At 33.7% G+C, this 16452-nt stretch overlaps 3 protein-coding genes across 3 annotated transcripts; all 3 read right to left on the bottom strand.

Annotated features, from left to right (window-relative positions):
* Window positions 1-187: 187 nt before the first annotated feature.
* On the bottom strand, window positions 188-4993 carry BPT1 (ATP-binding cassette bilirubin transporter BPT1; the record flags this gene model as incomplete). Its single annotated transcript, XM_046081325.1, has 1 exon — window positions 188-4993. The coding sequence occupies one exon, from the start codon at window positions 4991-4993 to the stop codon at window positions 188-190; it is 4806 nt and encodes a 1601-aa protein (XP_045935730.1).
* A 1481-nt stretch (window positions 4994-6474) lies between these two features.
* Window positions 6475-8826, bottom strand: ACO1 (aconitate hydratase ACO1; the record flags this gene model as incomplete). Its single annotated transcript, XM_046081324.1, has 1 exon — window positions 6475-8826. One exon carries the CDS (start codon window positions 8824-8826, stop codon window positions 6475-6477), a length of 2352 nt encoding a protein of 783 aa, XP_045935729.1.
* Window positions 8827-10184: 1358 nt separating this feature from the next.
* STT4 (1-phosphatidylinositol 4-kinase STT4) lies at window positions 10185-16010 on the bottom strand (the record flags this gene model as incomplete). The annotated part of the gene is made up of 1 exon (XM_046081323.1): window positions 10185-16010. The coding sequence occupies one exon, from the start codon at window positions 16008-16010 to the stop codon at window positions 10185-10187; it is 5826 nt and encodes a 1941-aa protein (XP_045935728.1).
* Window positions 16011-16452: the final 442 nt, after the last annotated feature.

Here is a 16452-nt window from a genome sequence, read left to right as displayed (position 1 = left end):
TGTATATGTTTGAAAGTTTAAGTTAATAGAATTATAGTATAAAAAAGCATAATAAGTATTTGAATCTTTTTAATGAATATCTGAAAAGTATACAAGCGTTTATATTATATATATATATTTTTATTTCCCTCCTCCACTTCCCCCCCTTCTCCTTCTCCTTCTCTCAATGATTCAAAATATAAAGTATTCAATGGCGATTTGTCACATATCCACCTTTTTCACACAAAGCATAAAATAAAGAATCTTTTCTGGCTAGCAGATTAGCTGGTGTATCAAATTCTTTAACTTCACCCTTATCTAACACCATAATCCTATCACTGTCCATAACTGTATCTAGTCTATGTGCAATTGTTAAAATAGTTCTTTCTTGAAATTCGCTTCTAATAGTTTCTTGAATAATTTTATCGGTTTGCATATCAACTGCAGCAGTAGCTTCATCCAAAACCAAAACTTTAGAATGATTCAATAAAGCCCTAGATAAACACAATAACTGTTTTTGACCTACAGATAAATTGTCACCATTAACTCCGATCTTGCAAGCCAACAATTCAGTATCACTAAACCTTTCATAAATATTCTGCGATGCAGAACCTTGTTGCTCATAGTCACCACTATTTGAATTATTTTTCACAATATCAACAATATGTGCTTTTAAATGCGATAACTCCAACGCTTTAAGCACCTCAGAATCAGTATATTCATCAAATGGATCTAAATTATATCTGACAGTACCTTCAAAGGCTTGTGCATCTTGTGGAATAATAGATAGCCTGCTTCTCAAATCAGCTAACCCTATCTTGGAAATGTCAATTCCATCAACCATAATCCTGCCTTCGGTGGCCTCTAGCAACCTGAACAAAGCCAACGTTAAGGTTGACTTCCCAGCGCCTGTCCTACCAACAATGCCGACCTTCTCCCGAGGCTTGATTTGAACACTTACTTTCTTCAACGAAGGATCCAAGTTTTCCCTATATTTAGTGGTATAATCTTCAAATACAATCTCACCTTTATCTGGCCAATTCTTAGGGGGTCTACTATTTTCAATGATAGCTTCCGCCTCCGGTTTCAATTCACAATATTCTTTGATTCTTTCCACACAGACAATGTTAGTTTCCACTTGGACTGTCATTCTAATAATCCACATCAATGAATTCGAAATCTGCAAAGCAAAACTCATCAATAAACCAACAGTACCCGAACTAATATTCTTTTTGTTTATCGAACCACTAGACAAACACAATAGCCCGGTAATTAAAACAATAAAAGCACCAATACTTTGCAAACGAACCGATAACCATCTATTGGTGGATCTGAAATTGAAAACGCAATTGATATTAAATTGTATATTTTCGTAGTTTAAGAAACTAAACCTATCCAAATGTTTGTAGGCATTAATGACCATATGTCCCATTAAAGTTTCGCTCAATAGAGACATGATTGGTGAAAATGAATTGCTCATTAATCTTTTCAAATCTCTACTTAAAACAATGTAGTAAACCTGATAGTAAAAATAAAATAGCAAAATCACAAAATTGAAAACAATAAACCATGGCAAAACCGAGCCGATAACAATAACGGTGAAACAATAATTCAAAATTGATCTAAAAAGAAAACTGAAAATAAAATGCAAGCCAGAATCAACAGAACCAATATCAGCTGTAAACCTGTTAATGATACGGCCCACAGGTGTAGTTTCAAAAAATGTCATCGGGCTGCTCAAGACTGATTTCGCCATAGTATCATGCAAATATTTGGACGCATTGATAGAACAGAAAAACATCATAACAATGCTCTTCAAAACAGAAAATGCTGCATCTGTAATACAAATGCCCATATAGATACTGGCGTACTTTATCAAATGTTCATTTGAATGTGTTTTTTCGTTTTTTTCGGACCAATACTTCAACCAAAGTTTTTCTACAATATTGAAAAGATTAGAAGAAACCAAAAACACAAAAAAAAAGAAAACACCAACGTACCCACAAGCTTTGATATACACTAAATAAACAGATTTTTTCACCTTCCCAACCTCTTTTTTTTCTACGTCCTGCTTGGTCTTTCTATTATCATGCTCATGGTCCAACAATACAGTTGGTCGCTTAAAACTAGCCATTGATGGTCTTCTGGTATCCAAACTATAAATTGACCCCCCATCAATACTTCTAGCTGCGGTTTTAGTGACAGATAAATCATTTATTTCTTGAAAAACACCATTATCGTCGAGAACAATATTATCATTGGCTCTTTCAAAAGCCAGCTCTTGCTCATTTTTTCGTTGTTCTTCAACCGCTTCCTGTTTTTGTTCGCTAATATTAGGGCCATCCTGTTCCACTGACGCAAATTCCTGTATCAATTTTTTCAAGGGCGAATTCCTGGAATCAGCCCTCATAATCTCAGAATAAGTTCCATTTTCCACAATTTCTCCATTATTTAAGGCATAAATGTTTTGTGCATGTCGCAAAACTTTGATTGCATTAGTGGCCAATATTATCGTCTTGTTTTTTAAAATACCAGTTTCTCTACTCAAAACTTGCTGAATAATATTACTTGAAACCTCAGCATCCACAGCACTCAAGACATCATCCAACAAATATATGTCAGACCTACTATAAACAGCTCTGGCTAAAACCAACCGTGCCTTTTGACCGCCACTCAAGGAGATACCCTTTTCGCCAACCATAGTCTGATCTCCATCTGGTAAAATCTCTAAATCAGGTAAAAGCTGACAAGCTTTTAAAGTAAGTTTGTAGAACTTTTCTTCATATCGATGCCCAAAAATGATATTATCTTTAACACTAGAATTCATAACCCACGGCTGCTGAGGACAAAAGGCAATAGAAGTCCCCCTTATAATCATCTTGGGCGGTAGACTTGGATTAGAACCATTTGTACAAGGAAGTTCTCCCAAAATAGCCTTTAGCAAGGTTGTTTTGCCCGCACCTACTCTACCAACAATACATGTCAATTCTCCAGGGACAACTTTGAAATTATCTATGTTTTTCAAGGCGACCTTCAAGGCAGTTGTTTCAGCCTCTTCGTCATAATTATCCTGGGTTTTCTTGCTCTGATTAGTTTTGATAGAGCCCCACAAAAATGTACAATTTTGTATTTCCAAAGCAGGCAGATCTTCACTTGGATCACACACTTCCACGTATGAATCATCGATCTCATCCAATAACAAAAAATCCCTCAATCTTTCGATAGAAACTTTGGTCTCAATGATATCGGTGATAACATTTGGAATAATATAAATACAATCGCCCAACAAATCAAATAGACTCAAGGCCGGAAAAACAATGTCTGGTGTTAGCGGAATATTATACAAATAAGCATATAACAAAAAAGTGGATGTAGAAACCATGATGGGGACCATGTTCCAAGCAAATAAGATGAAACTGTCTAGAACGCTAACTTTTTTGAAATTTTCCAATTCTAAATCATTACGCACATGAAATAATTTTTTCAACATTGGTGTTTCCCATGCATACAACTTGATCGATTTGATGGAATTTAAAATCTCTGTAATCAATTTGGTTCTTGTATCTTTGTATTCCATATTTTTGCGGTACAACCCTTCCAATTTCTTTGATAAGTATGAATTTATTGGCGCCATGATGATCATAACAACAAGCCCGCCAAAAACGGCACGCCCAACCAAAGAATATAATGAAAGTAACACACCAACTAATTGAATTGGAGTTCCAAATATACCCTGGGACGTTTCAAAAAATCTTTGGATCTTCAAAACGTCAACAGATGCCAAATTTAAAATATCGCCGGATGATTTTTGTTCTCTTGCATCGACACTTAGTTTTAGCCCCTTTTGATACACCATGCACATCAAAGAACTCCTGATACCCAAACCTGCTTCAAAAATGGTAATATAAAATTGATTGGATAGACAGGTGCTAATTATTTTGATACCAAACAAAGTAAGGACAATAAACAAACTATTTAACAAGGGATATTGCTCTCTATATTCTTGAGTAAAGGACTTGATAAAGGTCCTTAGAACTAAAGGTTCAATAACACTCAAAATATCCTGTAGCATTTCGTATACAATAGCACAGGCAATGGTACCACCAAAGGTTTTCAGAATAGCCTTCACTATTGAACTCTTTTTATCGTTGTTATCTTTATTGTCCCATAATTCTTGCTCCCAACGGGCTCTTAGTCTTTCAGTGCATTCACGGGCACTTAAATTACAAGGTGGAAGAGGCATATTATACGGATCTTCAATTTTCCCCTTTTTATATACGTCTGTAATTAACGGATTCATCCAGGTAAAAGTGATGGACTGGAAAAAATTTACAGGTGGATATATCCCCTTTTCCTTATAATAATCTAACAACACCTTAGAAGGTTCATAATGCGCTGTTAAATAAACCAAACACAAAGTGGAAACAATAAACAAACCGAGTTCTAGATACCCAGCGATAGGACCAGGCAATACGTTGTACATATCTTTATCAGACAAATGAAACCATCGTTGTGAAAATTGAAATAAATTTAGACAAGCAGAAAACATAAAGTAGAATAGATTACCGGAAATGGCCGCTGATGTTTTAAAATATTGGACTAGTTGGGAAGGAATAGAGAAGCAAACAATGAAAATAATATTTGATAATAATGATAATTTTGTAATGGGTGGGATTATTTTTGTGTATTCAGCTTGTCCTTCGTTATTAATAAACAAAGCATATTGGACAACCACCAAAATACCATATAAGGCAACATTTGAAATGTGAATTATATAAGAAGTGGAAAAATACTTCAAAACATGGTTTTTCTTGTACTTGAAATTTGGAGGGACTTTCTTAATCTTGAACAATTCAATAAACTGTAACAGCACAATGATGGATAACAAAATTGCGATAAGCACTGAGGCAAGTGATAGGAAACATGGATTTAAAGCATTTACATTATTTGAAGGATACGGTTTGAATCCAAATTGACAATTGTCTTTAAGACAAGAATCTGCATATTCTAGCATTGTATGATCGAGCGTTTCTAGTGTTTTATATGATTATAGAAATAGCTATAGTCTAAAGTTCGGAGGGATTATTCGTTTGTTTTTCCTTTTTTTTTTTTTTTTTTTTTTTTTTTTAGAATTATTTTATTTTTTTAAAAAAAAAAAATGCTATTAGGAATGTAAATATAAATAGAACTGAATATGTTTTATCCTTGATACGTCTTTCTTCAAAACAGATCAACAAAAAAGAATTGACAGTTTTTATATAAATCAAAAAAAACTTCAAGAAATCTAAAATTAGTAATAATTAAGGGGAATCAAAATATATCTAAGAAAATAAATTTGTACGGGAAAAAAGACATTTTTTTATGTATTGTAAATTACTGCTACAGCATACGCCTGTCGTATAAAATGCAAACTAACTAAAGAGCCATTTTACAAGCAACGTTATAAAAATAAAAAAAAAAATGACTAATATGAGAATAACAATCATAACAGTAAGCAACACCTATATATTAGTACATACATAACCACAGGCGCATTCCATGATAAGAACATACAGAGATCGTCAACCAAGAAAAGGTGTAACAATCAGTAATCTTAATCATAATAATACAAATATATTACTAACCACGAGACTTACTGTAATAAAACAAACTTAAGGTGAACAACCACTAAATGAGTAATAATCCTAGAGCAATACTATGAAAATTATAGTACAGAACAAAATATGAGTCACCAGTAATAAGGAAACGTATAGATAAGAAAATGACTCATATATAAGAAGCTGAAACAGTTCCAATTAAGAAAATAATGTATCAATGATAATAAAAGATTAAGTTCGGTTATAGAAGAAACCAGAAAGGTATACAAAAGATTGATTTCCAACCTTTTACAAGGCATTAGTTTCTCAAGTAATTCATTATTCCTATATAACTATTAGTTTAGCTTATATAGAAAGGGGAAGAATAACCAGAAAAACAATAAAGAATAGACTGATATATACTAAAGTCAAATGATAATAATAATAATAATAACAAATATGCAATCATATCCATATAAATGATCAAACACTCCAAATACAAACTAGAACGTAAATCTTTGTAATAGTAAGTAAAGTAAAGAACCTGGTGCGGAGGCTATAATATAACAAAGTTACCGTGAGGCAGACAATAATAACAACGATAATGTAAAAAAAAAAAAAAACCTTGCGTGCACAAACCAAGCACATCATTAATCAAATGAAAAAAAGCTTTACACATAAATAAAAAAATATTAAATAAACATTGTTGTACCAAATAAAAATTAATAAAACATAAAGACACAATAAATAAATAAATAATAAATAATAAATAATAAATAATAAATAAATAATAAATAATAAATAAATAAATAAATAAATAAATAATAAATAAATAATAAATAGAACCTCTGACAAAGATATACAAAAAAACCTATGTCACATTATCATTATATAAACATCGATTCATTAGACAAAAAAACTATTTCTTGGCATGCTTTTTGGAGCTCTTAATCTTGTTCAAAGCAGAACCAGCCTTGAACCATTCAATTTGTTCTTGATTGAATGTGTGAGTCAATGGGGTGTCCCAAGTCTTACCATCCTTAGTATGGATTCTCAAAGTCAAGTTTTTACCTGGAGCGAATTCGGTCAAACCCAAAATATCAACAGTGTCATCTGGATTAATCTTGTCATAAGCGGTTGGGTCGGCAAAGTTCAATGGCAACATACCTTGTTTCTTCAAGTTGGTTTCGTGAATACGAGCAAAGGATCTAGTAATAATGGCAAAACCACCCAAGAATCTTGGTTCCAAAGCAGCATGTTCACGAGAGGAACCTTCACCAAAGTTATCACCACCGATAACAACCCACTTAATACCCTTGTCTCTGTAAGCTCTGGCGGTGTCTGGAACAGAGGAATATTCACCGGTGTAATGGTTCTTGACGCAATTGGCCTTCTTGTTTTCAGCATTGATAGCACCAATCATATAGTTGTTGGAAATATTTTCCAAGTGACCACGGTATTTCAACCATGGACCAGCCATAGAGATATGATCGGTAGTGGTCTTACCGAAAGACTTAATCAAAATTGGCATGTTGAAAGCATCCTTACCATCCCATGGCTTGAATGGTTTCAAAACTTGTAAACGGTCAGAGGTTGGGGAAATCTTAACTTGAACAGTAGAACGGTCCTTTGGTGGAGCTTGGTAGGTATTGTTACCCTTCAAGTAACCCTTTGGTGGCAAACCAACACCATGTGGTGGTTTCAACAAAAATTCATTGCCATCCTTGTCCTTTAACTTATCGGTTAATGGGTTGAATCTCAAATCACCAGCAATGGCAAAAGCAGTGACTAATTCCGGAGAAGCAACAAAAGAGTGGGTCTGAGGGTTACCATCGTTTCTGGAGGTGAAATTTCTGTTGTAAGAGGAAACAATAGTGTTCTTGTCACCCTTCTTAATATCTCTTCTATCCCATTGACCAATACATGGACCACAAGCATTAGCCAAAACAATACCACCAAATTCCTTGAAGGTCTCTAATTGACCATCACGGGCAATAGTAGCTCTGATTTGTTCAGAACCTGGGGTGACAGTGAAAATAGTCTTAGCCTTCAAACCGTGAGCAGCAGCATCTTTGACAATAGAGGAGGCTCTGGACATATCTTCATAAGAAGAGTTAGTACAAGAACCAATCAAACCAACCTTAACTTCCAATGGCCAGTCATTCTTTACAGCAACTTCCTTCATTTTGGAGATTGGAGTGGCCAAATCTGGGGTAAATGGACCATTGACATATGGTTCTAAAGTGGACAAATCAATTTCATGGACAATATCATACTCAGCACCAGAATCGGCAGATAACAAGTCTTTGTGGTAAACACTGGCAAAGTCAGCGATTTCTTTACGACCAGTAGCATCTAAGTATTCAACCATAGAGTGGTTGAATGGGAAAACAGAAGTAGTAGCACCGATTTCAGCACCCATATTACAGATAGTAGCCATACCAGTGGCAGAAAATGTGTGGACACCTTCACCAAAGTATTCAACAATATAACCAGTACCACCCTTAACAGTGGTAATACCAGCCAACTTCAAGATAATATCCTTTGGAGCAGTCCAACCGTTCATCTTACCAGTCAATTTAACACCCATAATCTTTGGGGCCTTTAATTCCCATGGCAAATCGGACATAACATCAACGGCATCAGCACCACCAACACCAATAGCCAATTGACCCAAACCACCAGCATTTGGAGTATGGGAGTCAGTACCAATAATCAAAGCACCTGGGAAAGCATAGTTTTCCAAAACAATTTGATGGATAATACCGGAACCAGGTCCCCAGAAACCAATATTGTACTTAGCGGTGGCAGAACCCAAGAAATCGTAAACTTCCTTATTAAGCTTGATAGCTCTAGGTAAATCCTTATCACCACCAACTTGAGCTTGAATTAAATGATCACAATGGACAGTAACTGGCTTGGCAACTTGTGGTAAACCAGCAGACATAAATTGTAAAATAGCCATTTGAGCGGTAGCATCTTGACAAGCAACACGATCTGGTCTCAATTTCAAATAAGAAACACCTCTCTTAATTTCTTGGCCATGTGGATCATCTAAATGACCATATAAAATCTTTTCGGCGTAGGTCAATGGTCTTCCCAACCTTTCTCTAACTATATTTACATTTTCTAAGTTATTTTTGTAGTTGATAAAAGAGTGATCTTCTAATAAATTTTGGTGGACCTTGGAATCCTTGGTTAATTTAGAAACGGTAGCCAAACCACGGATGGCAGTAACGTTCTTTTTCAATAGAGTACGAGTAGACAACATATTTTGGATATGTAGCTAGTGAATATATGTATATATAAAACGAAGTTTGTTGTTGTTTTACTTGTAGATCTTTTTTTTTTTTAAAATGAAATGGTAATTAAAAAGAAAAGAAATAATAGGGATATAATTATATTATAAGACGGGAATAAGAAAAAAAGAACATTTAAAAAAAAAAAAATTCGAGATGGAGAAGGATAATATCAAGAAGTACTTTATATATATTTTATTTTTGACTTGTGTAACATTAAATGTTAAAATTAAAACCATAAAAAAAAAAAAAAAAAAAAAAGACAAGGAAAAAAAAAAAAAAATTATTTTATTTTTTCTCTACAAATCAAAGCATTATTGCTTAACAACAACCAATGGTAATGGCAAGTTATTGAAAGGAGGTTTACATGCTACATCCTTTTGAGTTAAAAAGGTAAAAGTTGTTGGTTGATGGATTGTGTTTTACCGCGTGTATTTCTGAACATTATTATTTTTATCAATTAAATAAACAAAAATAAACAAAACAAAACTAAAAAAAACAAAAAAAAAAAAAAAAAAAAAGGGTAAAATGAATAACAATGACAATCTTCTTGAAAAAGCGATTAAAGGGGATGTCGTGGGATGGCTAAGGGGAAACAAAGAGAGAAAGGTAGAATAAGCAATCAATCATTAAAAAAAAATGAAAAAAAAATGAAAAAAAAAACGGATCCGAATTCGGTTTACCTCTCATATATTTTGACCATTGCTTTTTTTGTAATAACGCGTGGAAAGAGAAATTCCTAGCAAAATATTATTACTTTTTTTTGTTTTTGTTTTTGTTCATTTTCCATATATCGGTAATGCTTTCTGGCCAGCATGCCCAAAACAGTTTTTTTTTTTCTTTTTTTTTTTTTTTCTTTTTTGAACTCATCGCAAAATCTTTATAATTAATAACAGTACTCATACTTTTTCTGCGTAGAACGTGAAGTTGATTCAAGTATTCTAATACGTTACCGATTATCGGTGTTACCAAAATAAATAAATAAAAAGTACTAATGCGAACCTCGTAAAAGACTTTCGTGTTTTATAATCCAAGACAAAATAATTTACAAGGGCCATTAGACACATTTTGTTTGTTTATAACCAACTTTGGGCGGCTAAGTTTTCCACAAGAATTACCAATTAATTACCTAATTTGTTATTTTCCATTAGACCAAATAAAAAAACCTTCCACTAATCAAACATCTTTGTCATTAAATCTTTCTCAATATTCAAATATATACAGCAATTTCATCACTTGTACAATATATAAGTCATACAACTTATGAAATGTTAATTAAAGGAAAAAAAAAAAAAAAAAAAAAAAAAAAACATACACCCTTTCACACCGCCTAAAATGGAATACCATTCGTTAGCTTTTGGAACTCATCATACCCTTTTGTAAAATAGCTTTCATAACTCTTTTTAATTAAACCCTTCATATACATAGCGGCCTCATTATCTGTTTTGTCGGGTGTAAATCTATTTTGTAGATTTCTAATTGTTTTCAATCCTTTGAAACAAGGCAACCCACTATCCAGCATTGGAACAACACAATTTACTATAGTATCCATGTGAGACCTTGCTGCCAAATAAGCTTTGACACACAATTCCTCAAACTGGCAATATGCAGCGGTGTTAGGCGATCCACCCATTACTCTAACCATTTCCTTAGTTAATTTAAACGGAACTGCTTCGAATTTAACACCACCAGGTACAATATCAAATATAAACCCAAAGTCAATGTGTAAACAATGTCCTTGATCGTCATACATGATATTACCGTTGTGTCTATCCTTAAATTGCAATAGATACGAAATTACTGAATACCCAGCCAACGATTTAACAAAATTTGATCTTGCCCTTTGGAATTCAATGGTTGTTTCATCACCAAACTTTGTAACGAAATATTCATATAAGCCGTTTACCGCCTCTCTACCTAACATGTCCCTTGAAATTGAATTGGGTAAAACATCGATAACACCACATCCAGGTGCTGTAGCCGTCACTCGGTATGGAAAAACATACACATCTAATCCAATATTTGACCAGATGGTACGGAAAACGCTAATCAATTGTAACGTTAAAACATCCTGTCTACAATCATCACCAACTTTGAAAATCGCACTTTGCCACTTTTCAATATTAACCATTTCCCCCAAATCTTCATCGTATTGTTTCTTACAAATTTTGAACGTGGCCATGAAAGGCGCTTTGGCATGCGACTGTAATGGTTTACCTGATAGTCTGTCAATGTCAATGACAACACCATCAGGATTGGACGGCAAATAGACATCTTTAGCAACCACAATCTTAGACATTTCTTGGTCAATTTTTTGTTTCTTTTCAGCTTTTGTTTTTTTGATATATGGCTTTAATTTCCCCGATATACTGGTTATTTCATTAAAAAATCCAAATTCACGTTCATAGAAATCTTTATGTTTCGGGGAAAATTTAGAAATCATTTCTTTCCTAATTTTATCTAATTTAGGTTTCAGACTATCTTCCACCATTCCCTCGTCATCTTTATAACTATTGGCCAGCATATTCCAAATGATTTGATGCGAAAATAACATACTTATCTTGGCGGTATCCAAAATAAACCTTTCCACATATCCATTAGGATCATACCTCAAGCATTGTACAATTTGAGGAACGTAAAAAAATGTTAAATTAACATCATGTGATTCTAGGGATCTGACGTTGAATTGAATCAGAAATTTATTGGAAACATTTGGTGGTAAAAACATGTTGATTGATTTAATTGGTGACACATTTTTCCAGTATATACAATTATGTACCACCTTGTTCTTTGTACTGGGTACAAGCAAAAATGCCAACGCTTCTTCCACATGAATACATTTTAACGGGGTTTCATTCACCAACTTGCTTAATATTGGGTCATATTGAGTTTTAGAACCGCTAGAATATCTCTTAGCTATATTAAAGGCTAAAATAGGATCAATATTAAATGCAACTTTAAATAAGCTTTCTGGTAATTTAGGTAATTCACCAACGTTAGACATGGGTTTCAACCATGTGTTTATAATAAACATCTCAGAATTCATAAAGTACAACAATAAAACATACTCGTTGCCTGTGTAATTTCTCAATAAATTTTCCCTTTTCTTCAATGCGTCGTATGTTTTCTTTAACACCGAAATATTACTTTCCATTTTCAACTGATTTGAGCCAAAAGGCCACTTGGTAAGGCCCTTGAACCACGTTAGCGCACCGCTAATAATAGATCTACTTAATCTGGAAACGTCTCTTGAATTATATAAAACACAAATATCAAGAACATTTAGTGAAAATCTTACCAGTTCCAAACGTGCAGTTATGGCAAATGGGTTTAAACTAGCATGCTTCAAATTTTCCAATCCGTATAACGCAGCTTGTGCAAATATCTTTAACAATTGGGGACTTCCAAACATGGTACCTTGAAAGTGTGAATTAAAAAACTCCAAGATGAATTGGTGTGGCTCAATACTTCTTTCAGCTATTCTAGCAGCATGGTCGATAGATTTCTTGTTGTATGGTGCATATTCCATCATTTCCCACTCTTCGGGCAACAAATTGGTTTTGTTGGAATATAATCCTATTCTTTCATCAATGGAGCAAGTCCAATGGAAGACAATTTCTGATAATAGCAATTCGGCAACATCTTTCCTAACTTTCATGATAGACAACCAAATATTTGTTGTTAAAGACATGACTTCGGGGGTAAAAATTTTAAAGGGATAATACACAATATCAGAAACTAATGACATCGCATGACCTTTACCCAAAACTAATAGATTTGCAGTCAATTCCAATAGCCCAGAAGCCTCGGTGTAACAAATAGCATCGCCCGAGGATATTTTATTTTGGAATTTTTTCAAGATTTCAACCCTATTCTCCTCCACCGTCGATGAAGAAGACATGGCTTTATTTTCAACCAAGTAACTAGATCGCCACGAATGCTGTGTTAAGAATTGGGAAGCAGTGTCAAATCTAATATTCTGTGGTGCTTTGATTTTAGATAGGTCTTTCTCAACAGACGATATCCCGCTAGCCATTTCAATGGCAAAAGTCACTCCAAAATCAATAGATCTACCTGGTAAATTGTACTCAGTAGTGCTAGTACTGGTATTGACGTCACTGATGTAACTTTGTAGTAAAACTTTCACGTCTTGATTAGCACCATTCAATATGGTTCTCAACCAGACTTCTGCATATTGTTGGACATACTTTAAAGTTTCAGAACGCCACGTTTCTGAAAAGGGTAATAAAACTGTAATGTCCGCAGAATGCTTTAGATGGTATTCGTAGCGTGGCCCATACTTATCTATTTGACAATCAACAACACTATCAAATAATAGAGTTAAGATGTCCAATAATCTATACAATGAGCTGGAATGCGACAAAGATATGGGGACTTTTTGAATTAGGATACCACAGCACTGAAATGCAGCTGATTGTAACATAGAATTTCTATGGAGTAGTAACATCAACATATCAGCTAATTCGCTAGCTATTTTTTCCCCAGTAATACTTTTATTCTTAGAAATTAAAGTGATATACTTGTTTACCATTTGCTTTGCAAAAGACCCCATAAACTTGTCTAGGTTAGCTCTTTCAATGGCCGGATCAGAAAAATACGCCAAACAGGATGAGAAACTACCCCCGTCGCACCTGAAATTTTCCAACAAAATGGTGGAAGTTAAAAACAATAGTTTTGAGTCGCTAAAAGTTTTCGATTGTACGGCATTCATCGATAGATACTTAGACAACAGGGATTTTTGTTCCTTTAAATTGGTATTTGAAGTACCACGACGCAAAATGGTATTCATTTCAAGTGAGGTTTCGTTGGTGTTCTTGGGAAAGTCCGACGCCAATGGAGGCGAGTTGTGTGCAATTCTTCTTAAATGTTTTTTGTTTTTTTTTGTTAACGGTGAATCATAAGAAAATCCGTGAACAGCCATATTGAACCAAATGTTTCGAAACATATTTGTTAACTCTGCATCAAAATCATGATAATTCAATGGTGTTTCATCTACGTCTGGCAATAATAGAGCCAATGGTTTTAAGTATTTGCAGATTCTACTTGCAACTAACGAGATCTCACCATGCGATCTATGACGTCCCAAATTTTCGACTTCACCCTCACTGATAATGCTGGTTAATAACTCCTTCAAATAAATTTTATATAACGGGTTATCTTTGGTTCCCAAATTTAATAGTTCCCCAGAAACAATGGAACGGGCATTCCATGAGGCGTCTTCAATTTTCGAAAAATCACCTGTCTTTTCATTTTTATTGTCAGTGGTGCTGATGCCCTTAAAATACTTTGTTAATAATACGAATTCGTTTTCTTTAACTTTTGGAGCCAATTTACTTAAACCTTCAAATATTATTCTATCTAAAATGCTACTGATTACAGTAACTTTTTGAGTTAAAATTGTTATGGTTAAAACGGTGATAGATTGGTCGTTATAAACAGATGCAATTGTGATAGCTGCAGTAATAACATTTTCCCATAAATGAGACATAGCTGAATCTCTGTCACTTTTTTTGCTTTCGTTTGTATTTGAAGATGAAGACACCCGCGATCCATCATGGTTCGACTCACGGGATGCAGCATCCATTTCTCCATTGACCGAACGCTTATTAATAGTTTGAAGTAGATTCATGGAATCCAAAGTTGCTATTGTATTTGATCTACGTTGTAGTTTCCCGGATACAGGTTGGGAAAAAAATTTATCAAAATTCCCAGATTCGCTAATAGTAAGCTTCCTCTCCTTCATGGTTTTCAAGTGTGACGTCTCACCCAGAAGATTTGTTGTATCATAAATCGAAGAAACGACAGTATCCTCGGTTAATGGTTGTAAACCAATACTAAAATTATGTGAAATTCTTTTGACTAAAGCTGGGGAAACGTATTTACTAGATACAAAAATAGGAAACATGGCTAATAAATCAACTGTTAATTTTTCAGTGTAAAAATTCAATAAAGAAGCAAATGCCATTATGGAAACTAAAAATTCGCCATATAACAGGTAGCTTTCGTTCGTATAAGCACGCATAAAATCCGAAATAAAATCTGTGACTTTTTTGTTTTTAGAATCATCGTTTATATTGTCAGAAGGAGCGCCCTGAGATAATGGTAACAATAAAGAAGATACTTGCAAAGCCAAATCATTATTTTCAAACATACACGCAATAGTATCTGCAGATGATAGCTCCAAGTCGATATATTGTAGGCTATCAATTGTATCAATACAGTAATGTACAGATTCTGTGATGAATTCAGAATCATTTTCCAACACGGTGTAGAACTTTGAATAATCATTAATAACATCTGTGCTAGCAACAGCGATCTCTTCACCATCTTGAAATTGACTTGATTTTATCCGCAAAACATATTCAACAAGACTCAAATTGGTTGGACAATCAAACTTATATCTGATAATTTTCAATAGCAATTTGTGAGCCAACTTGCAAAAATATAAACACGACAATTCTATATTATTATCAAAATAGTGCGCCAGAATGTTATTGGACAAATCTTCATTAAAACTTGCGGTAATCTTATCCTCAAAAGTGTTATTTTTCAATAATTTAAATAAAGTCATGCAAAAAACATCGTGAATTTTAGTTACAGTTCCGGCAGCATTAAACGCATTGATTACCCCATATAAAAAAACTGAATCCAACAAAGTTAGAGATTTTGCATCATTGTAGGTAGATAGAAACGATAATATCAGATCTAATGTAAAATCCTGTAAGGACTTGAAACTATTATAAACATTGATCAAGAAAATGATGAGCTTGAAGGCAAATTCTTCTATGATGGTCTTATTAGTATTAAATTTGAATTTGTTGCGGGTCACTTCAGTGAATTGTTGTTTCGAACCTATTTTGAGATAAGGTTCAATGACATTATTAAGTAAATAAATGGCTTTTTTTTCAGTGCTAGGAACGCTGTCACAAACAGCAAACAAAATTTCAACCTCATTTAAATTCAATGGTGTTGATTCCAATTTGGCGATATCTTTACGAGTATCAAATATAGGCAAGTTTCCAATAATACGTTGGATGTCTTTGCTATGATTTGTTGGTTCTGTCAAAGACAATTTTGCCAAATTTTTTAGAGCTTCACCTCTTAGCTTAAGTTTACCCCTTTTAAACGAACTCATTTAGTCTTTGGTTTTTGTCTATTTTGTTTTAAGACTTATTATGTACTGAGTGGTATTTACTAAAACCTGTTTATACTTGCAAAGTAAGCAGTGATATAACAAAAAAAAAAAAAAAAAAAAAAAAAAATTTCTAGGCAATCAATTTATGGTCTAATTGTTATGTTTATATTGCCGGGTAAATTTAATAAATTTTATTTTTATTTTTACAACAATAATCACGTGCCTAACTTTATCAGCCAAACACTTTCAAATAAATATATTTATAGTTCTTGATTGTTCTTTCACGACATGTATTTCATAACTTATGACATATGATAGGATAGATATATGAGATTGACATTTGTGTTTTCAAGCTACTTGAGCATTTCACAGCTTTTAAACGAAAAATATATATATTAATAGCTACATCGATAGGTGTGTGGCTACACTATGCTATTTACTA

Source organism: Saccharomycodes ludwigii, chromosome II (assembly GCF_020623625.1).
Source record: "Saccharomycodes ludwigii strain NBRC 1722 chromosome II, whole genome shotgun sequence".
Lineage (NCBI taxonomy): Eukaryota > Fungi > Ascomycota > Saccharomycetes > Saccharomycodales > Saccharomycodaceae > Saccharomycodes > Saccharomycodes ludwigii.
Note: the sequence above shows the minus strand (reverse complement) of the source record. Positions and strands in the feature narration are given on the sequence as shown.